This window comes from Aquarana catesbeiana, linkage group LG01 (assembly GCF_042186555.1).
Source record: "Aquarana catesbeiana isolate 2022-GZ linkage group LG01, ASM4218655v1, whole genome shotgun sequence".
NCBI classification, from domain to species: domain Eukaryota; kingdom Metazoa; phylum Chordata; class Amphibia; order Anura; family Ranidae; genus Aquarana; species Aquarana catesbeiana.
In genome coordinates, this window is record NC_133324.1 from 378319101 (window position 1) to 378341680 (window position 22580).

The 22580-nt window shown below is 41.7% G+C and overlaps 1 protein-coding gene across 4 annotated transcripts in view; it reads left to right on the plus strand.

The window, feature by feature from the left end:
* The window catches only part of LOC141146942 (transducin-like enhancer protein 1), a 99547-nt gene that overhangs the window by 66635 nt on the left and 10332 nt on the right, over positions 1-22580 (plus strand). For all 4 annotated transcript variants that reach the window (XM_073633761.1, XM_073633769.1, XM_073633780.1 and 1 more), the window contains exons 12-16: positions 1691-1835; positions 6237-6424; positions 6894-6970; positions 14036-14285; positions 19058-19305. In XM_073633761.1, coding sequence (XP_073489862.1) covers positions 1691-1835; positions 6237-6424; positions 6894-6970; positions 14036-14285; positions 19058-19305 — 908 coding nt within the window. The remainder of the gene's footprint in view (positions 1-1690; positions 1836-6236; positions 6425-6893; positions 6971-14035; positions 14286-19057; positions 19306-22580) is intronic.

Here is a 22580-nt window from a genome sequence, read left to right on the forward strand (position 1 = left end):
ACCTGCACAGATGTCTCTTGCAAGTCGCCCCTGAGGTCAGACTGATATGCGACTTTTGAAATAGTGTGAGTTCAGATCAACTCGCACAATTTCAAAGCTGTTTAGTGTGAACGAGGGCTTAAGTCAGGTTTTAGAAGGTGAACACCTGTTGATTATTGGAGTGCTGACAATCTACCAAGATTATACTGCAATAGAAAAAAAAGGAAATCTCCTAAGATTTCAATAACTGTTTAAACTTTGAAAATTATATTTCTTCAAATGCTTAAAACCATTTGGCCAAACTTCTCTTGAGTCACAGGATTTCCCTTACTTTCCTTCTGTGACCGATAGACGAGCTATAGCGAGCTATTGCCTGCTATAGGCTGACAGCTGACAAGAAGGATCCTGATAATATTGTTGGGATTTTTTTTGCTGCCTTATTGACAGCTGGCTCCACCTCTCAGCACACTGCTGAGAGCTGGAGGCAGCTGTGCTTGCCCTCTCTCCAGCTGGGTGCTCCAGTGAGCGCTGCGATGGACAGTCACTGCTTTCCTCTCTGAACAGACCAAGAACTGAACAATCCATGGTTATGTGCTTGTTTAGTTCTTTGTCTTGGAGCTGACATGGGACAGCATGAGTAAAGCTGGGTATACACGCAGAGTTTTTCTCTTGTAACCGATGACGGTATATGGTATAGATATGGTAAATATCTCCTAATCTGTGCAGGTTTTGGAGATCTTTCCAGTACCTACCTGTAAGCCTTATTCTAGACTTACCTGTAGGTAAAAGTGGTGTAAGTAGGTTTACAACCACTTCAGGGATGTGTGTGTGTTTTTGTTCTGCTGTTAGCTTTTTGAATTGAACCTATAGTACTTTGTTTTGCATCATCAATACCTGGAAAATATATGGAGTAAGATTTCATGGGGAATGTTTATCCATTCCATCACAGCAAGGCTGAGCTAAACCAGCACACTGAGTGATGATGGTTCGGCATGTCTTGCTCTCACCGCATGCTCAACCGTTTTGGGTTGAATGACGCTGGGCATCATTAACCCCAGAAGACTGAGGACATCTTGTGGTGAAGTAGGGGTGCTGGCGGGGACAGCTTCAGATTGAAAAAGTATTTGTAGTCGGAGGTTTTTTTGTTTTTTTTAATTTAGCCCTTTTAATAGGGCAATAAGCTGTGTCAGTTAATTTCTGTCTGTGTTTTTGTCATCTGCCAATGACCTTAATAGATTATCCTGGAAAGATGAGCCATTCTAAACATGGAGCTCGTTTGGCCCTGTTTTTATTTAAGTGATGGCAGTTTCACGAGAACTTCATTTTCCACCAAGCTTAATAGGCAAGTTGTAAGGGCACTGCATGTAGAGTGTGACTTTGAGCCAGATAGTCCTTAATTTGTCAAGCTCAGTGAAAACGCCATATTAAGAAAATTATATGCAGACTTAGAAATTAGCATGAAACCATCACTGTGCCAATGCAGCTAGAAAACTGTAACTCTTTCTACAGATCTGAGTTTTCATTTTGGCAGAAGAATTAAAGGTCAACATTTCTTTCTCACAAGTTAATGCTGTCAACATTGTGTGGATTTATTAAAATTGGCTGAAGGAGCGAGTAGTAGATGCCCAGTATCCCATCTGCTGTTGTGATAAATTGTGTAATATGGCCTGGATTAAAAATAATACTCATTTAATTTGTTTAATGATACTAGCATGAAAAAGCCAGCACGCCTGTTCTGAAATCGAGCACGCCAACTCCTCGTAGTGATGTACCGACTCCCGGCACAAGTGCTACATCAGGTCTGCGTCCAGGACTTGGCAAGCCTCCCTCCATGGACCCTCTAGTTAACCAAGCCGGTAAGAATTCCCCTTTTCTTCTGTGCTTTGTTTATATTACATATGTTATGTACATAATACCCTATGAATCTTAAATATGTTTTTCTCCCTTTCCCTCTCATCCAAGAGGCCTGATGAATAACAGATGTTTGCACTCAATTTTCAGCAGCTGCACCACTTTCAGTCAGACTGTTTACTCTTGGCTTTATTTTAATTCCAAATACTCCAATTTTCAGAAAGGCAGGCAGGCAAAATCTATCTACTTATTGTCAGTGTAATGCTCTTTTTCAAACCTATAATTCTTAGTTCCAGTTGGTTAATATTTGCTATATGCATACAGCAAATGAACGCAACCATATTTACTTTCACAGGCAAGTCTTTTCATGTAAATCCTTGAAAAAAAAAATCCATTTTCCTTTCTGAAGAGACTATTAAAATTCAGGTGTCTGGCCTAGAAAGATTAATGCCAGATCTCTCCACCATTATCTTTTGGTTTTGGCTCAGGCAAATTGTAAACAAAGATCAGGCTATGTAATATGAGTAATGGGGGGTGGAATTCCATAACTAAGTGTTCTAACACCTGAGCAATGTTGGAAAATCCATGTGTGTGCTTTAAGCATTATAATTTAACAGTTGGTTAGAGCAGAATAGAATTATTGCTGTCTACATTAGCCATCATTGGTAATTTACTTGGCCAAATTACAGGATACTTTCTGTATTGAAAGACATTTTAGCAAACTTTATTTTTTAACCACTATTTGAAAGTTTTGAGCCGCAGTTTTTTGGATTCTGGCCTTGAGCTCCATTCCCTTTTTATGCCTAATATTTCTATAAACATTTTTGGAACAGAAGTGTTGTGGAGAAAATTCAAGGTACAGGCTTTGAGTCAGAAGTTGCTTAGAACAGGACTTTTCCTGCAAAAGATCAAAGAATTAGAATAGACTGGATGACTAAAGATCTTTCATTTCTACACCTCTGGTACACCCAACCATTACTTTTTTCTAAAACATGTAACTTTTCTCTGCGTTTCTAAAAATAGATTACAGGGTCTATACCACCTGAGAGAGAGTCTGGCTGGATTTGCTGTTCTGTGAATGTGCATGATATAGTATAAAACTTTAAACGGAGCAAAAAAAGGCGCTATTCTAAAATAAACATAAACAACCACAAACTCTGAGATCTAGCACAGTCCCAAGTCAGAAAATCAAACAGAGTTGTGTTTAAAAATATTGAATCAGACACCAATGGTAAAGATAAAGTCCCAATGTGGTAAAAAAAGGTTCTTTGATAGCATCCGCACCATCTGCCACCTTTTAAGTGATCCTGTGACAATCACCTCCACCGTAGGCAAAATGCTTGCTTACCAGATAGCACAGACCTTCTATCATGGAATGTCAGTAGCACTTGTGACTCTAAACCAAGCCAGGGCCTTTGATTGTCCCAAGAACCTTTTTTAACCACTTTAAGACCGGGACTCTTTTTCAGACTCTGTTAAAAACAAATTTTTGTGCTAGAAAATTACTTGGAACCCCCAAACATTATACATTTTTTTTCTAACACCATAGAGAATAAAATGGCGGTCATTGCAATACTTTGTCACACCGTATTTGTGCAGCGGTCTTACAAGCGCACTTTTTTTGGAAAAAAAAAAATCACTTTTTTGAATTAAAAAAATAAGACAACAGTAAAGTTAGCCCAATTTTTTTTATATTATGAAAGATAATGTTACCCCAAGTAAATTGATACCCAACATATCACGCTTCAAAATTGCGCCCGCTCGTGGAATGGCGTCAAACTTTTACCCTTAAAAATCTGAGTGGAGGAGGTCTAGGGGTAGAATTATTGCTCTCGCTCCAACAATCACGGCGATACCTCATGTGCGTGCGCTACTCACGTATGCATTCGCTTCTGCGCGCGAGCTCTTCGGGACGGGGCGCTTTAAATTTTTTTTTTTTTTTTTTCTAATTTATTTTGTTTTTTTTTTTTTTTTTTTTTTTTTTTTTACACTGTTTAAAAAAAATAAAACATTTTGGTCGCTTTTATTCTTATTACAGGGAATGTAAACATCCCTTGTAATAGAAAAAAGCATGACAGGTCCTCCTTAAATATGAGATCTGGGGTTAAAAAGTCCTCAGATCTCATATTTGGACTTAAATGCAATAAAAGAAAAAAAGAATTGGAAAAAAATGACAACAGAAAAATGTGCCTTTTAAGATGTATGGGCGGAAGTGACGTTATGACGACGCTTCCGCCCTGCTATGGTATGGAGATGGGTGGGGGCCATCTTGGCCTCACTCGTCTCCATACCCAGCCACGGACAGGTCTCGATCGCCTCCGCCGCTGCCGACCGCTCCGGTAAGCGGTGAAGGGTGCGGGAGGGGGGGCCCCTCTCCCGCCACTGATAAATCCGCCGCAGAGACCACCATTATCGTTAACCAAACCGCCGCCTGAAGACATGGATACCTTGGTTGTGGCAGCAGCTGCTGCCATTGCCGAGCTATCACTCTTCTTCTTTTTTTTTTTTTTTTTTTTATCCTTTTTATTTTATATGAAAACGACATTGACAAAATAAAGACAAAACCACAAAAATAGAAATCACACCAAACCAAAACCCCCAAGAAAAAAAATTAAAATAAAAAAAATAAACCCCAAACTCCTTCCCTTCAACAAGCCCTGCCAACCCCCACCTCACTCTGAGTATATATGACACACAAAAAAAAGGAATAACAATATCCAGCATTACAAAGTACACATTGGTTGACATGATACCTAAGTCATAGATTGAAGCCATCTAGACCAGATAACATCAAACTTATTCAGGGAGTTCCTTAGGGAATATGTATGCTTTTCAATAAGAATGATCCTATTGAGATCTACAATCCAATCGGACACAGTCGGTGGATATGGAGAGGTCCACTTAAGAGCAATCTGTCTACGGGCAACAAAAAGTGCGCGTCTTATAGTATTACCAGTAGGGGAGGTGTAGATAGGTGTGTCACAGTAACCCAATATACGTATAAGCGGTTAAACCGGAATATTAATATCCAATACCCTATTTAAGGTACCAATCACCTCCACCCAGTATCTTTAAAGTTTTGGACATCGCCACAAAAGATGTATTAATGTACCTGTGTTACCGCATCTAGCACAGGCTGGCTCAGATATCCCTCTTCAAAGTCAGGACGTATATAGTCGTGCAGTGGTCGGTAAGTGGTTAAGGCATGTAGAATCACTATATACACTGACCCCCTTATTCAGCGGTCAGTAAATGCACCCTTAATGGCAACTCTCCAGGCACATCCAGAAGCTGTTCACCACTTTCTAGCTGTATCAACACTGTACCGTGCGATTATCTGCTGTTCCCCTGCTCTGGTCCCTGCTTACCTTCCTGCTGCTCCACACTGAACTCCACAGCCTAGACAAGGCTTTATTGTAAATAAATGCCTTGTTTTTAGGAGGATTTTTTTTGTATTAAATTTTATACAGTGTTAGGCTAAGTTCACACTCGTGAATGGGATGCGTTTTTGAACTGCATCCAATTCTCATGACATGTGAATTGGACTGCCTTTTGGTGGAGCCCCTTCACATATGTCTGGAGCGGCCACGGCCCGTTTCTAAAAAGGGTCTTGTGCGGTTTTTGGTTTCGGTTTAGGTGTGAATTCAGGTAAAAATTTGCACCTGAACCCGGTGAACAAAACTGCATCAGGCTTCGGACTGCAAACCGCAGCCAGTCGTGTGAACCCAGCCGGCTTCGGACTGCAAACCGCAGCCAGTCGTGTGAACCCAGCCTTAAAGGTGTGTGTGTGTGTGTGTGTGTGTTTTTGTTTTTTTTAACTGGTCCAGTTCCTAGAGGTGTAGAAATATTTCATCCATTATTCCTTCGAAAAAAGGTGTTTGTTTCTGTTTGATGTACAGTTATAGCTTTCTACACCACTGGGACTTTGTAAATTTTTTTGTGAAATTATTTATGGGGGCTGCTGTTGTCCAATTCTGAAAATGCTAATTGCCTGGCTTTGTTCATTGATCAGGAACAAGTGGACAGATCATAAAAGTAAAAGGAGAAAAATTAGAAGTCTTATCTGCATACTAGGCCAGTGAATGTAAGAGGATCGGCATTACAGGCAGGCAGCTAGCCTTTTTCAGAAGATGCCATTCTTAGCAGTTTGTGTGTGTTTTGTTTTTTTGGCACCATATTGGAAGGAAAGAATAGTAGGCAGTTGTTTAGCGTTCTGATCTGCACATGGGTATTTCTTGCTGAAAATTAGGTATTCAATGTTCTAATTTTGTATACTGTTTGTGATAATTGTTAAATGTACATATGTTATTGGACTGATAAATTTGGCTAAATCAATTTAAGGTATGGAAGATTCTTAAAGGAAAAATTCACAGTACTCTGCATGTTTTCTTGCTCTTTACAAATAGCTGCTGCAGGTTTGAGGACTCCACTAGCAGTTCCGGGCCCCTATGCTACTCCCTTTGGAATGGTTCCACATGCGGGTATGAACGGTGAACTTACCAGTCCTGGAGCTGCCTATGCTAGTTTGCACAATATGTCCCCACAGATGAGTGCTGCTGCAGCTGCTGTCGTGGCCTATGGACGGTCGCCAATGGTGAGTGCCAAACTATGTAAGAGCCCTTTCACACTGGGGTGGGCATCGGCGGTAAAGCGCCGCTATTGTAAGTGGCGCTTTACCGTCGGTATGCGGCCGCTAGCGGGGGGGGGGGGGGGGGCGGTTTTACCCCCCCCCCCCCGCTAGTGGCCAAGAAATGGTTAAAAACCACCGCAAAGCGCCTCTGCAGAGGCACTTTGCCGGCGGTATAGTCGCGCCGTCCCATTGATTTCAATGGGCAGGAGCGGTGAAGGAGCGGTATACACTCCCCTCCTTCACCGCTCCGAAGATGCTGCTAGCAGGACTTGAAAGCAGCAGCACTTTCGGGTCGGTTTGCAGGTGCTATTAGCGCAATAGCGCCTGCAAACCGCCCCAGTGTATACAAGATGATTATACAACTGGTCTCATTTGTTCTTTCTCAAGTTAACTTCAATTTCACTGAATTTGGCTTTCTTTTAAATGTCAACAGGTTGGTTTTGATCCGCCTCCTCATATGAGAGTACCAGGAATGCCTCCAAACTTAGCTGGAATCCCTGGAGGAAAGCCGTAAGTAATAGCTTATTTGCTTATGTAGAGTATGATATCGTTTGATGGGATAATTGTATGTTTTGAAATTTCCGAATTGTATTCTCAATTCTACATAGTCTATAATTCATGAATCTGATAGAAGGCATCTTGCTTTGCTGTGACGAAATAAACTACAGTAGCTCTTTCATTGTTCCAAAGATATAGGGATGTAATTTAGATTGCTTTTTGTTTAAAAAGAAAACCAGATTTTTCAGTCTGGTTCTCATTTGTGCAAAGTAAGTTCATGCTCGTGCTAATTTTGTTGTTTTGGCCTGTAAATTGTTGATTACCTTACAGCAGGAATGTGAGCGCTTCTAGTATGGTATAGCTGACTTATGTAGTCTTAGTGCATAGTGATTTACAATGTAACAATGCAAGATTGTAAAAAAAAAAAAAAAAAACTTGTAAAATAAAAACTTGTAAAAAAAACTCCCCTTCCTCCATATGTGCAGTTCAAACAACCCAGCAGTACCACCAAACATAGCAATAGTGGTACTACTACTGTCAGAAGGGTTACACTTAGGAAAAAACAGCAGCCAAAGTCCTGCTTCTTTATGATGATCCCTGTCTGCTAATACGGAAAAAATGACTGAGGGGTAATGCTTGTGTGTTCCCCTCCTGTAAGTAAGTTACCAAATTGCTGCCTGCCCTTTTATCCCCCAGTCTGTATCTTGATGTTAGGATTATAGGCAACTAAAATAACAGTAGAGACTTTCACTTACAGTGCCTTGCAAAAGTATTTGGTATTTTTCGTGTGTTGTTGCCTCACAACCTGGAATTAACATGGATTGTTTGAGGATTTGCATCATTTAATTTACAGAACATGCCCACAACTTTGAAGATGTGTGTTTTTATTTTTTTTTATTGTGAAGCAAACAACAAATAGGACAAAATAACAAAGTCCGTGTGCATAACTATTCACCCCCCTAAAGTCAATACTTTTGTAGAGCCATCTTTTTGCAGCTATCACAGCTCCAAGTCGCTTTGCATAAGTCTCTATGAGCTTGCCACATCTTACCACTGGGATCTTTGCCCATTCCTCCTTGCAAAACTGCTCCAGCTCCTTCAAGTTGGATTGTTTGTGCTTGTGAACAGCAATCTTTAAGTCTGACCACAGATTTTCTATTGGATTGAGGTCTCGACTTTGACTAGGCCATTCCAACACATTTAAATGTTTCCCCTTAAACCACTCAAGTGTTGCTTTAGCAGTGTGTTTGGGGTCATTGTCCTGCTGGAAGGGTGAACCTCCGTCTTAGCCTCAATTCACACAGAGTGGTACAGATTTTGCTCAAGAATATCCCTGTATTTAGCACCATCCATCTTTCCCTCAACTCTGACCAGTTTCCCAGTCCCGACTGCTGAAAAACATCCCCACAGCATGATGCTGCCACCACCGTGTTTCACTGTGGGGATGGTCTTCTTTGGGTGATATGTTGAGTTTGCGCCAGACATAGCATTTTCTTTGGCCAAAATGTTAAATTTTAGTCTCGTCAGACCAGAGCACCTTCCTCCATACATTTTGGGAGTCTCCAACGTGCCATTTTGTTTTTTGCTGATGGTAATGGCTTTCTTCTGGCCACTTGGCCATAAAGCCCAACTCCATGGAGCGTACAGCTTATTGTCGTCCTATATACAGATACTCCAGTCTCTGCTGTGGAACTCTGCAGCTCCTCCAGGGTCACCTTAGGTCTCTGTGCTGCCTCTCTGATTAATGCCCGTGAGTTTTGGTGTGCGGCCATCTCTTGGCAGGTTTGTCGTTGTGCTATGTTCTTTCCATTTGGTTATGAAAGATTTGATGGTGCTCCTAGGGATCATCAAAGATTTGGATTTTTTTTTTCTTTTTTATAACCTAACCCTGACTTGTACTTCTTAACAACATTGTCCCTTACCTGTTTGGAGAGTTCCTTGGTCTTCATGGCAGTGTTTGGTTAGTGGTGCCTCTTGCTTAGGTGTTGCAGCCTCTGGGGCCTTTCAAAAAGGTGTGTGTATATGTAATGACAGATCATGTGACACTTAGAGTGCACACAGGTGGACATCATTTCACTAAGTATGCGACTTCTGAAGGTAATTGGTTGCACCAGAGCTTTTTATGAACTTCATAACAAAGGTGGTGAATACATTTGCAAATGGCAATTATCAGTTTTTTTATTTCTGAAAAATAGTTTTATGTATATATTTTTCTAATTTTACTTCACCAACTTAGACTTTTGTGTTCTGATCAATCACATATAATTCAGATTAAAAAAAACATTGAACTAAAGGCTGTAACATGCAACAAAATGGGTAAAAAGCCAAGGGGGGTGAATACTTTTGCAAGGCACCGTACGTGCACAGCATCACAAACCCTTGTGGACAAATCCTGGGCATTTCGGACAGGCAAAGCTTTAGCATTCCTAATAAATCTGCAGTTTGGCTAGAGATGAGCCAGTAGAAATGTGTGTGGGGGGCAGAAATTAAATTGCTTTACCTGTAAGAGTTTTTCAAGTCTTTTTTATATGCCTGGATTTTACAATCAAAACCAAAAAACTGCTGCAGGTATAAAACAAAGGCACCTAGAAGTTCATATCAAGCTGTGACCAGGTGACTTGAGAGGTTGCTGCAGGGATAGGCACTTTATACCTACAGCAGTTACATTATTGGTTTAGAGGAGTCTCTTTTAAAGACAATATTCAGGTGTTGTCCTCTACAACACTGATGCTTCATATTTATTACTATTATTATTATTATACTTGAGTTATATAGAGCCGACAGTTTATGCAGCGCTTTACAACATAAGGGCAGACAGTACAATTACAATACAGTTTAATACACTAGGACTCGGAGAGCCCTGCTCATTGGCGTTTGCAATCTAAGAGATCCTGTGTTATTGGTTTGGTGCCTTCTGGTGATTGGACAATGGTAAAGCTTTTGAGGACTCGTTCCCTGGGTGCCCTCTCTAACCCTACCCCACACAGCGAGTCTTCAGTTTTTTGCTAGTGTCCTAAGGTGATGGACCTCTTCTCTTATATGGTGGAAACCAGGCGCATGGAAACTGTGGCAAATGCTGAAGCAAACATTCAGCGAAAACCTACAAAACGGCAACGCTGCTTCCCTTGCACTGAAGCGGGACCCAATTTTTACACCAGCCTTTTCTTCAGATTCTAGCTCCATCTCAAGCACACATGTGGCCTACTTGAATATGGCAGACTTTTCTTTAACTATGTCACAATTTCCCAGATGACTAATGGATTTAGTACAGCCATAGTTGTCTAAGGCACAGAAGTGCCAGGCTCCTTCTCTCTGACCGTCTCTACTGGAGTTAAAAAGTGAAATTCCTCCTCCTAGAGGACATAGACATTGAGGAGAATGAAAAGGACCCAGAGGGTGTGTTAGAGGAGGTCATGGAAGATTTCTGACACGGCCTCCTATATACTTGTTACAGCTTCATGCAATTTGCTTGCCAGTGTTAATATGCTCACTTATGCTGTGCACAAAAGCCATAGCATTGTTGCATTTAATTCTCCTCTGTCCCACCATGCCTCTTTGGAGAGACCTGCTAAGTCTTGAGACATTACCCATTCATGAACAAATGGAATGGGCAATTTATGATTGGGTCAGTCCAGAAAAGATTTCCTTCCATCTGTGAATTACTGTGCTCTATCCATTGGAAATACCGGTAGTTCATAAAAAAATGGAACTGTTCCAGTATAGACCCTGCCATCTCAGTCTTAAGCATCTTATTGTACCCATTGAAATTGGTCCTTCATTCAGAGATTCTACTGACAAAGTTTAAAATGTTCTTTAAGTCTCTAGTTACTCTTGCAGACCCAATTCTGCAACAAGCCATTTCTGCAATTTGTCAAACTGCTGCTAATTGGCCTAGGATACTGAACAACCAACAATATCCTGTCTTCGGGACCATGCTTTGATAGTGCGCTTACAAACCTTACCCCCTGCTTTCCTCTTTTTTTGTCGATGCTCTAGACCAGGGGTCTCAAATTGGCGGTGGCTCCAGCTTTTGCAAAACAAATCCCATCATGCCTCCGCCATCATGCCTCCGCCTGTGGTTGTCATGCTTGTAACTGTCAGTTTTGCAATGCCTCATTAGACTGGTAGTTTCGCAACAGCCGGAGGGCCACCAGTTTGAGACCCTTGCTCTAGAACCAACAAATCTCCAAAATGGCTCTAATTTCTGTCCATGTGAGCACTCTTGTGACTGAAAGCCTGGAAATCCGCTTTAAGAACTCAGGGCATTCATGTCACAGGATATCTAGATGACTACCCTCTGAAGGACTGTTCTTCCTCCCAACTATCTGCAGATGTCCACAGGACCATTCAGATATATCTCCCCCTACCTCAACCTCCCTATGCTTCTATCCAGCCAAGCAAGGAATTCCATAGCTTGGCAAATTTTTAACCTAGCCCTGACAATAGGGAAGAAATTTCTTCCATACCAATGGAAGGTAATAGCAGATGCCAGCCTATAAGACTAGGGAGGAATGGTCTAATCTCACAGTTCAGGGAACATGGTTAGCCAAGGAAGCCAAGCTCTCCAACATCTTGAAGCTCAGAGCAATTAAAAGCTGAACCCCCCCTCCCCCCTTTTTTTTTCAGGGACACACAATCTGGGTGTAATCAGACAATGCTATGACTGATCTGCATCAATGACTGAGTTTATTAGGAGTCATGCAGCTTTGAAGGAAGCCAAACTGATTGTCTCCTGGATAGAGAAAAACTATCCAGGTATATCTGCTGTTCGAAGTGGACAACTGGAAGTCAGATTACCTCCATTGTCACGATCTGGACCAAGGGGAAGTTGTTGGAGATGGGAGATTCCAGGCGTAGATATCCTAGCCTCCAGATTCAACAGGTTACCTCTTTTTGTGGCCAGGACCAAGGATCCTCTAGCACGGGCATTGAATGTCTTGATAATTAGCCTGAATTGAGTTCAGGGAATTTATACTTTTTCTCTAGTGCACATTTTGCCTCGGGTGGTCTGCAAACTAGCGCAAGAGAAAAAAACCTGTGATTCGCAAACTGTCCCAGAAGAGCCTAGAACACAGACAGACTTGGACTTCTAGGAGTACGCTCCACTGTACTTCTCATTCACTGGCTTTAATGGCTGTTGAAGCCCATGTCTTGGGAGACAAAGGGGTCTTCGTTTCTGTTGTTCCCACATTGCTGAAAGCAATGAAAACTACTAAAGAAAGATCTATTATTTTACCTGGAAATCCTTTGCCTAGTGTAAGCACAGGCACAACTCCAAAAATTACTCTGTGCAGTCTGGCCTTCCTACAAAAGTACTCTTAGGGGACAGGTTTTGGCTTTGTTCATGCTTTTCCAAAAAAACCTCTGACTGTGCTGCCTTGTAAAAACCTTTTATTCAAAGTGTTTTGGATCGAACCATCCTTACAGAAAACCATGTGCTTCATTGAAACATCAGTTTCTCTGCCCTGCAACCATCCTGACAGAAAACCATGTGCTTCATTGAAACATGTTTCTCTGCCCTGCAAAAACTCCTTTGGATGATATCCCCTGTAAGGTGTCCACCTTGGTGGCCATCACATCAGTCAGAAGTCTTTACAAGGATGCTTGTAAAGAGTATTTTCTCATTCTCCACAAGGACAAAGTAATCTTGCGTCCAAGACCCTCATTTTTGGGTGTTGTCAGCCTTCCACTTCAATAAAGGCACCATCCTTCCTCCTAAGCACCCTAAGGAGATTGCTTGTTACTGATTGTATGAGGCTTCTATCTGGAAGAGACTCGTTTTTCCTGCTCTCAGGACCTCGCAAGGAACTTATTTCTTCAAGATCCATTGCTAGGTGGATTAGATGACTCCTCGAGAGCTTATGTATGAAATAAAGCACCAGGTCTATATATACGTTTCCTGGACATTCTGACATCAACTCTGTTGCCCAGCTTTGTAAGGCTGCCACCCAGTCATCTGTCCATACTTTCCAGTCCTTGGTGGATGCAGAGTTCAGCCACAAGGTTGTTGCAAGTGAACTTAGTCATGTCTAATGCTTATTGCACCTATTGGCACAGTTCTGTTTGTGTTATTTCCCAACCTTCTCATTTACTGTTTGGGAAAGCCCCAGAGTCTATAAATATCAACCCTGTGTCCTGTACTGTAGAATTTAAGATAAAGTATTTCTATATCTTGGAATACAGGACATGGACCACCCTTCTGTGTTACATGTGTTTAAATCCGATTACCTCTGATCAGTCATGTTAAGGTCCAAAAAAACAGAAAAGGGGAACACAGACCCTTTTTTTTTTTTTTTTTTGTTTTTGTTTTTTTTTTTTTTTTTTTTTTTTTTTTTACCTGGACAAGCTTGGAAACAATTGGATGTAAACGGCCACCAATAGATTAACAGTTTCTAATCAGGTCTGCCTGACAAACTGTGAAAGGTGCCTAAACATTACGGCCGTATATATTTTTGATTTAGCATCATTGAGTTTAAAATTGATAAAACATAATCAAGCCAGCTGATGATGCTTAATATTTTAATGTTAAGCTTACTGAGCAATTGATTCTATATTTTGAGGTACAGGATGTGCAGGAGGATATTGTTGAAGTAGATTTGAAATTATATTTGATAGTAAATCTAGTCACATGCATCACTCCATCCGGAACCACACTGTTTTTGCACTGATCGTTCACTGAAGTATAAATATTCTAAATCATTTTCCCTGTAGAGAGTGCTTGCAGTGTCACAGATTGAAGTATGTTTTACAATAAGTGGAAGCACAGATGTTCTGACTTAAATTGTTTAGTCGACAGAGGAGTAGTATGTAGCAGAGAGAAAATGCTTCTACATTGATTCTACCTCTAATTGTTTTCTGTACCTCAAGCCAAATCAGAAACCATATTTAATTATATTTTATTTTTTGTAAAGGTTGCGTAGAAGATTGTGGTATATTTCTTCTAAAAGGTATCAATGGAATTAATATGGTCTTTTAAAAATCTGTATAGTTTCAACATGGAATTGTGTAGGTGTTAATTACAACACCATTTGCTGATTTTATTAAAATTTCCACCTGCCCTTCTTCTCTTATTCTTAGGGCTTACTCGTTCCATGTTACTGCAGATGGCCAGATGCAGCCGGTCCCATTCCCTCCTGATGCTCTGATTGGCCAAGGAATCCCTCGGCATGCACGCCAGATAAACACACTAAATCACGGGGAAGTGGTTTGTGCAGTAACCATCAGCAACCCCACAAGACATGTTTACACTGGTGGGAAGGGATGTGTCAAAGTCTGGGACATCAGCCAACCTGGCAACAAAAGCCCTGTTTCTCAGCTGGACTGCTTGGTAAGTGTACAGAAACTTGTGTACTAGGGTCCTTGGAGACTGTACAAGGAAATGGCTTTCTATTCTTTAGTTTGTTGTCTTAAAGCCCAAGTAATCGATTTTGCTCTGAAGAGCAGTGTTTTAGTCTAAGTCAGCGGTCCCCAACCTTTTTGGCATTGGGGACCGGCTGCTTGGAAGAAGATTGTGCCAAGGCCCGGCGGGGGGGGGGGGGGGGGGGGGTTATTTTTCATGGGCAATTTGTCGGGGCAATGGCTGGTGTTGGCGCTTCAATCATCCCAGCACCATGGTTTTTATGGTGTCAGGATGATTGAAGCACATTATTTATATTGTTACATTGTAATATACTATGAAATAGTTCAACTCACCATAAGGCAGAATCAGTGGGAGCCCTGGGCATGTCACCTGCCACCACATGCAGCTTGTCACTTGCCATGTCTGCCACCAGATGTGGATTGTCACTTGCCACGTCACCTGCCAGTGCCACCAGACGTGGATTGTCACTTGCCACGTCCCCTGCCAGTGCCACCAGACGTGGATTGTCACTTGCCACGTCGCCTGCCAGTGCCACCAGACGTGGATTGTCACTTGCCACGTCGCCTGCCAGTGCCACCAGACGTGGATTGTCACTTGCCACGTCGCCTGCCAGTGCCACCAGACGTGGATTGTCACTTGCCACGTCGCCTGCCAGTGCCACCAGACGTGGATTGTCACTTGCCACGTCGCCTGCCACCAGACGTGGATTGTCACTTGCCACGTCGCCTGCCACCAGACGTGGATTGTCACTTGCCACGTCGCCTGCCACCAGACGTGGATTGTTACTTGCCATGTCGCTTGCCATGTCGCCTGCCAGTGCCACCAGATGTGTATTGCCACTGCATTGGTGGCAGCACTGGTCCATTTAGTACAGAGGCCAGTTCTGAGTGAGGGAAGGAGAGTGAGCTGCTGGGTGGGCGGTGAGAGATGTCATCTCTGCTTCTCGCTGCACCTCTGACATTGAAGAGCCTGGGCTGTGAGGGCGGACGAGCGGTAATGAGAGGCGGCAGAGAGAGATGTCATCTCTCACCGCCCGCTTGTCTCATCCGCCCACACACTTCTCTCATCCACCCAGCTAGTTTGACAGAACACCGGCTCTTTCATGCCGCATGCCCACCTAGCTCCAATATCCTGCCCACCTGGCTCTCATGCCGCCTGCCAGCCCGCCTAGCTCTGACATGCCGCCCACCTGCCTGGCTCCAGCATGCCGCATGCCTGGCTCTCATGCCGCCTGCCCACCTGGCTCTGACATGCTGTTCGCCCGCCTGGCTCCAACATGCCACACCTGTCCTGCGGCCCGGCAGCAGAGAGGCCGTGGGACCCAGCCCGAGGGTTGGGGACCCCTGGTCTAAGTGACATAGAGAAGGGTTACCAAAAGTATGTGTGTGTGTGTGTGTGTGTGTGTGTGTTTTTTTTTTTTTTCCCCAAGCTTTAGATAGTTTCTGGGGATTTAAACTGCTGAACATTTTTACACCTCTTGAGTTGCTAGGTTGTACATCTGCACTCTTTATGAATGGGTCGTACTTCCCCTTTTGTATTTGTATTTTATGTTAAGCAGAATATAAAGGAAAACTTGGATGATCAAGAGGTAGCTTGGAATATCTTGAACTCCAAGGAGGGTGGGGACAGAGCTAGTAACTATGGTAGTGAGATCCTGCCATCAGCCTAAGTTGACTCATCATGCCCACCTGATACTGAAATCACTTTTATGTGAAAGAACGCTTTAATTAACTATTCTTTAGTGTCCTTACCTAAAATGTTTAATATAAAATCACACATGTTTTGTGTGAGCTAATCACCACTTTACAGTCAATGCTACGGTCTTCAATCTGCCTACCATTATAATCTAAAACTGTGAAGTGCCTGAGCTCTGCTTTCAGGAGAGATCCATTTTCGTATAACACATTCATCTCAGTTGTGTGTGCATGTTTGCTTTACGTGTTTGCCAAGTAGGTGGTTAAAAAATTGTTGGTTGACGGTTATGAAAAATAATCTAAGGACTTAACGTTGCTATGATGAGTGTTTACCCAGGCTTCTACAGTCATTCACCTACAGACTGCTTTTGTTATTAATTTGAAGGACCGTACCTGTGCAAATACTGTTGTACTATTAATGACAGTAGAATTATAAATACTGAAGAGGATCTGTTATCGTCCCTTCCCCCTAAAGAAGCTCATAATTGTTCCATAGCTAAGATATTATAAATTATAGTTTATTCCTTTTTGCTTTTCGAACCATAACATGGCTGCAGCATAGCACCTTGGAAGTTGTAACCAATGTACAGTTCTCTTCTTTGAGGACATTTGTGGAATTGTAATTTAGGCTAGGAAATGTTTCTGGTGAAATACTGCTGGGTAGGAAAATTCCCCATCATGCATGCAGCTTTTTTCCCCTATGCTTACTTAAACCCTTATGGCCAGCTTCTAAATATCTAGAATTTTCATATTTGCTTTGTGTGTGTGTGCGCGCATTGATAGGATCTGTCTGCTTGAAATGGATCTGTTTACCTTTTAGGATTTCTACGGTCATTTCTAAGTTCATCTTATAACATCAGCATTGTAATACCAATAATAGCAATAGTTATTTTTGGCAATCCAGTGTAAGCTTAATTGAAACATTTCCTTTCATGTTGATAGCCAGTAGACAGGCAGCACTCTGTTTCCACAAATTCCTGTGTTCCCTGCATGCTTTGCAGCTTCTATTCTGCTGTTTACTTTTCATTTATAAGGACTACATATTCCATGGTACCTTTCTGCCGGCAAGTTGATTCCCGTACTGACTCCGCCTCCAAAAATTCACTTAAGCCCCCTCTTAGTTCAGAGGGCGGGCTCTATGAAACGTGTGACATGACAATGCCTACTCACAGGGCCTAGTCAATGCATGTCAGAGTTAAGAGAAGTAAAAGTGCATATTTTCATACTTCACAATCTTTCAGATTTATAGAAGTAGGCCAGAGATTGTTGAAATGAATAGGAGTTTAAATTTTGACCATAGATACTCTTGAACCTGTAGTTCAGTATACATGATGGGTTCCACAACATACAGTGGGGATCGAAAGTTTGGGCACCCCAGGTAAAAATGTGTATTAATGTGCATAACGAAGCCAAGGAAAGATGGAAAAATCTCCAAATGGCATCAAATTACAGATTAGACATTCTTATATTATGTCAAAAAAGTTAGATTTTATTTCCGTCATTTACACTTTCAAAATTACAGAAAACAAAAAAAGGGCGTCTGCAAAAGTTTGGGCACCCTGCAGAATTTATAGCATGCACTGCCCCCTTTGTAAAGCTGAGACCTGCCAGTGTCATGGATTGTTCTCAATCATTGTCTGGGAAGACCAGGTGACGTCAATCTCAAAGGTTTTAAATGGCCAGACTCATCTGACCTTGCCCCAACAATCAGCACCATGGGTTCTTCTAAGCAGTTGTCTAGAAAACTGAAAATAGTTGACGCTCACAAAGCTGGAGAAGGCTATAAGAAGATAGCAAAGCGTTTTCAGATGTCAATATCCTCTGTTCGGAATGTAATTAAGAAATGGCAGTCATCAGGAACAGTGGAAGTTAAAGCAAGATCTGGAAGACCAAGAAAAATATCAGACAGAACAGCTCGCAGGATTGTGAGAAAAGCAATTCAAAACCCACGTTTGACTGCACGATCCCTCCAGAAAGATCTGACAGACACTGGAGTTTTGGTACACTATTCCACTATAAAGAGATAATTGTACAAATATGGTCTTCATGGAAGAGTCATCAGAAGAAAACCTCTTCTACGTCCTCACCACAAAAATCAGCATTTGAACTTTGCAAATGAACATATAGACAAGCCTGAGGCATTTTGGAAACAAGTTCTGTGGACCGATGAGGTTAAAATAGAACTTTTTGGCCGGAATGAGCAAAGGTACGTTTGGAGAAGAAAGGGCACAGAATTTAATGAAAAGAACCTCTGTACAACTGTTAAGCATGTGGTGGATCAATCATGCTTTGGGGTTGTATTGCAGCCAGTGGCACGGGGAGCATTTCACGAGTAGAAGGAAAAATGGATTCAATAAAATTTCAGCAAATTTTGGATGGTAACTTGATGCCATCTGTGAAAAAGCTGAAGTTAAAGAGCGGATGGCTTCTACAAATGGATAATGATCCCAAACACACCTCATAATCCACGGGGGATTACATCAAGAGGCGTAAACTGAAGGTTTTGCCATGGCCTTCACAATCTCCTGACCTCAACATTATTGAAAATCTATGGATAGACCTTAAAAGAGCAGTGCGTGACAGACAGCCCAGGAATCGCAAAGAACTGGAAGACTTTTGTAAGGAAGAATGGGCAAAGATACCTCAAACAAGAATTGAAAGACTCTTGGCTGGCTACAAAAAGCGTTTACAAGCTGTGATACTTGCCAAAGGGGGCAGTACAAGATATTAACTCTGCAGGGTGCCCAAACTTTTGCAGACGCCATTTTTTTGTTTTCTGTAATTTTGAAAGTGTAAATGATGGAAATAAAATCTAACTTTTTTGACATAATATAAGAATATCTAATCTGTAATTTGATGCCATTTGGAGATTTTTCCATCTTTCCTTGGCTTCGTTATGCACATTAATACACATTTTTACCTGGGGTGCCCAAACTTTCGATCCCCACTGTACTTAATATAAATAAGCATTAGAACTTTATAATGCTATTGAAATAGTTATAGCTGTGTACCTAGGGTAATAAAGTGTTTGTCTTCTCGTTCTAGAACAGAGATAACTATATTAGATCCTGTAAATTACTCCCCGATGGATGCACTCTCATTGTCGGAGGGGAAGCCAGCACGTTATCCATATGGGACCTGGCAGCTCCCACCCCACGTATAAAAGCAGAGCTGACATCATCTGCTCCTGCCTGCTATGCTCTGGCTATCAGCCCTGACTCCAAGGTCTGCTTCTCCTGCTGTAGTGATGGCAACATTGCAGTGTGGGACTTACACAATCAGACTCTTGTAAGGTATGTGTCAAAGTATGTTGTTTTATTACTTGATGGGGAAATAGTTTAATTCTGAATTGATAGGTTTGAAAAAAGACACACACACACACACACACCCACCTTACTAATCTGTAATGTAGCAAACACTGTAAAGGGACATTAAATACTGATGTGTTCTTGTTATAATCCTCTTTACATTACATGGATGATTGCGGTGCAATAGACCAGTCTGTAGAAATTTCTCTCTTATATGTTTACTGTATAGAAAACAGTTGTATCCTAATCATACAGAACAGGACACAGGCTGAATAGTCAGACCATGGATGGTTCCTTCAGCTGACTGGACACTGACGAGCTTTTGAGGACATGCTTTATAGCTCTTCCCCACTCCGTGAGTCCTTAGATTTACGCTAGTGTCCTAAGGTGATGGACCTCTTTTCCCCTATGGAGATTTCTCTTCATAAACTTCATATCGATCACAATAGAAGCTGACATTGTGCATAAAGATGATATGTTACATTTTTTTTTTTTTACAGTTCTGTATCCTGTAGGAGAAAGGTAAATGTAGTATTTTGTCCCTTGCTAGTGTTTTCCAACTCTAGCTATGAAGTCAAACCTGCTTCGCTTTCCTCCTGCTGCAGTCGATTTGACAACCGCTATGAAGGAGATGGTTGATTCATAGCTGCTGCTTGTCTCGGTTGTGGACACTTTTGACAGATAAGCAGCAAGAGGAATGCATAGCATGGCAGGTCCCTCCCTCCCCTCCATTTGAATGCCACTACTTTTCTGTTGAAAGTGTTCACAGCCAAGACCAACTTCAGTTGTCACTCCCTCCATCAAAGCTGTTGTTGGATCAGCAGGAGACAAGGACAGGTCGGACCGCATAACTAGGGTTAGAAAACACTTAGGGCTCATTCACACAGGGCGGATCAGTGATGATCCGCCCCGTGAACACCCGCTTGCTCAGCGGGGATTGCTCCGCCGGTCCCCGCTGAGCAGGAAGATGACAGGTCCATCGCTGCACACTGTGCAGCGACGGACCTGTCAGAGCGCCGCTCTCCCCTATGGGGGATCGGGTGATGACGGACCGTAGTGTCCGTCGTCATCCGATCCGAAAACGGATGGAAAAGTAGGGTTTTCCTCCGTTACACTTTTCGGATCGGATGTCAGCGGACATGTCACCGCTGACATCCGACGCTCCATAAGGATACATGTATGTCCGTTTTTCATCCGAAAACGAAAGGATGAAAAACGGACATACGGATCACTCGTGTGAAAGAGGTCTTAACAACATGAGGCAAAATGCTACATGTACTTTGCTGCATAGGCTACAGAACTGTAGCAAAAAAATGCAAATGACTCATTCTTTTGTACTGTAATTTTTAACTGTCTCAAGGCATTTTTTGGAGATTCATTTCATTCTGCTTATGGATCAAATTGAAACCTAATATTTAAATCTTATACCTGTGTATGCATGTGCAACAGTTTTAATGATGTGATTTAAAACAACTATGTTGAGACATAAACAGCGGTTACATTGATTGGAAATTGCATTCTATGCTCGGGTGTACTTGTGATGTACCTTTCTAATACTGAGAAAATGCAAGATGTCCATTAAAAACAATAGACCTGTCACCTGTACTCAGAGGTTACCAGTTTTGAAGATTGAATAATCATGTCCAGGTCACCCACTGCTTGTATTAACAGGTTTCCAGATTTTTCAGGTCTTAGCGTGAGCTCAGTTTAGGCCTTGCCTAATTATTCAAATTCAGTATGTCTTTGCGCTTTTGCATATTTTAGTTTTTCTGTTTTCAGGAGGAGATAGGCAATTGTCTTTAGTAGTAGGTTAGCCTAGAAGCCAGATTAATCTTTAAAAATTTACAGATATATTTGTATGGCCTTGCTAAAGAGGAATATAATTTTATAGGATAGGAATGCTGACACCATATTCTTGGGAACTGACCTTTAGTATTTTTATGTTCCATGACCCTAGCAGTTGGAATTTCCTAATACCAGCAGCGAATGCCAAAAGGGTTAAACAAGGCTTAGCACGGATTTTTATTTAATTGCTCTTAGAGCTAGGTTGTATGTAGCGCACAGCTTTTGAATCCTATTAGGTTGGCAACCCTGCCTGCGTAGAAGGCCAGCAAACTATTCTGACTGGAATAAATCCACAAGGCTTTACAGGCAGTTTGGCAGGCACATGACAGATTTGGGACTCTGATAATTCTCCTCCCAACCTTCAGATGTAATTTTAAGCAAGCACAGCCAGTGTCCTCTTGGCATGGCCTTCTGCAATTGTTTTTATCCATTTAAAATGTTATGAATTGGTTACTTATGCCATATCTATGTATAGGAAAAAACACGCTTAGTGTGCTCAAAAATGGAGTTAGTTAATAATTGACATAACAGCAGAACTCACAAATATGTACACACCATATAAACAAGTTATATGAAGAAAAAGTCTTGCGCTGTCATAAATCTGATATTGTGTTTCCTCAATATAATGAGATCAGAGGATGAAACTGAAAAAACAATGAAAAGTCCACCACAATGATCCAAAAACATTTAAAAGAAGTTTGTAGTGAAGTGAATATCAAAAAAATCTGCAAGAGTCCTTGAGTGAAGAAAAAAGTAGCATACTTCCAATTATCAACATCTGCAACACCCCGTTCTCCCCAAGGGATAGGACACAATTTATCTTCTTACCAGAGAATTAGACCTTTCAAAGCCTGTATACACATTAGTGAGTAATCACCCCTCACTTCGGGTATATGCCAGCTTTACTGTTCAGTCAGTTTAGGGATGCCAGTGATGCATATATTGGTCTTATAGGAACCTAACGGAAACACACCAGCCTTGCGCATTACTTTCGCAACACTTTAATGTATAAAGGAAAAAAATGCATACTCACAAACGAGTACGAGTCAAGCATATAGTGTAAAGTCCATCAATTGCATCATCCAGCAAGATCAGCTGGCCAGTAACGGTGGTGGGATGTATGGTCCAAAAGCAGCCAATGTGTTTTTTGAGGGTGTCCCCTCTTCTTCAGAGCTAAGTTTGGAATGCTTGTAGATGGTTTTTAAAGGATGACTTAGATTAACAAATTGGCCCATGTGATTGAAAGCCCTCCCTCCTGTGGGAGGGCTAGTGCAATTCCTTGTTTGTATACACATTCCCCATTAGGGACAGATATTCCCAGCTACAATATGCATATTCCTAGATTTATGTATACATATATAAACACAAAAAGCAAAGTATCCCAATTCATATAGAAATAAAATAAGAAAATATAA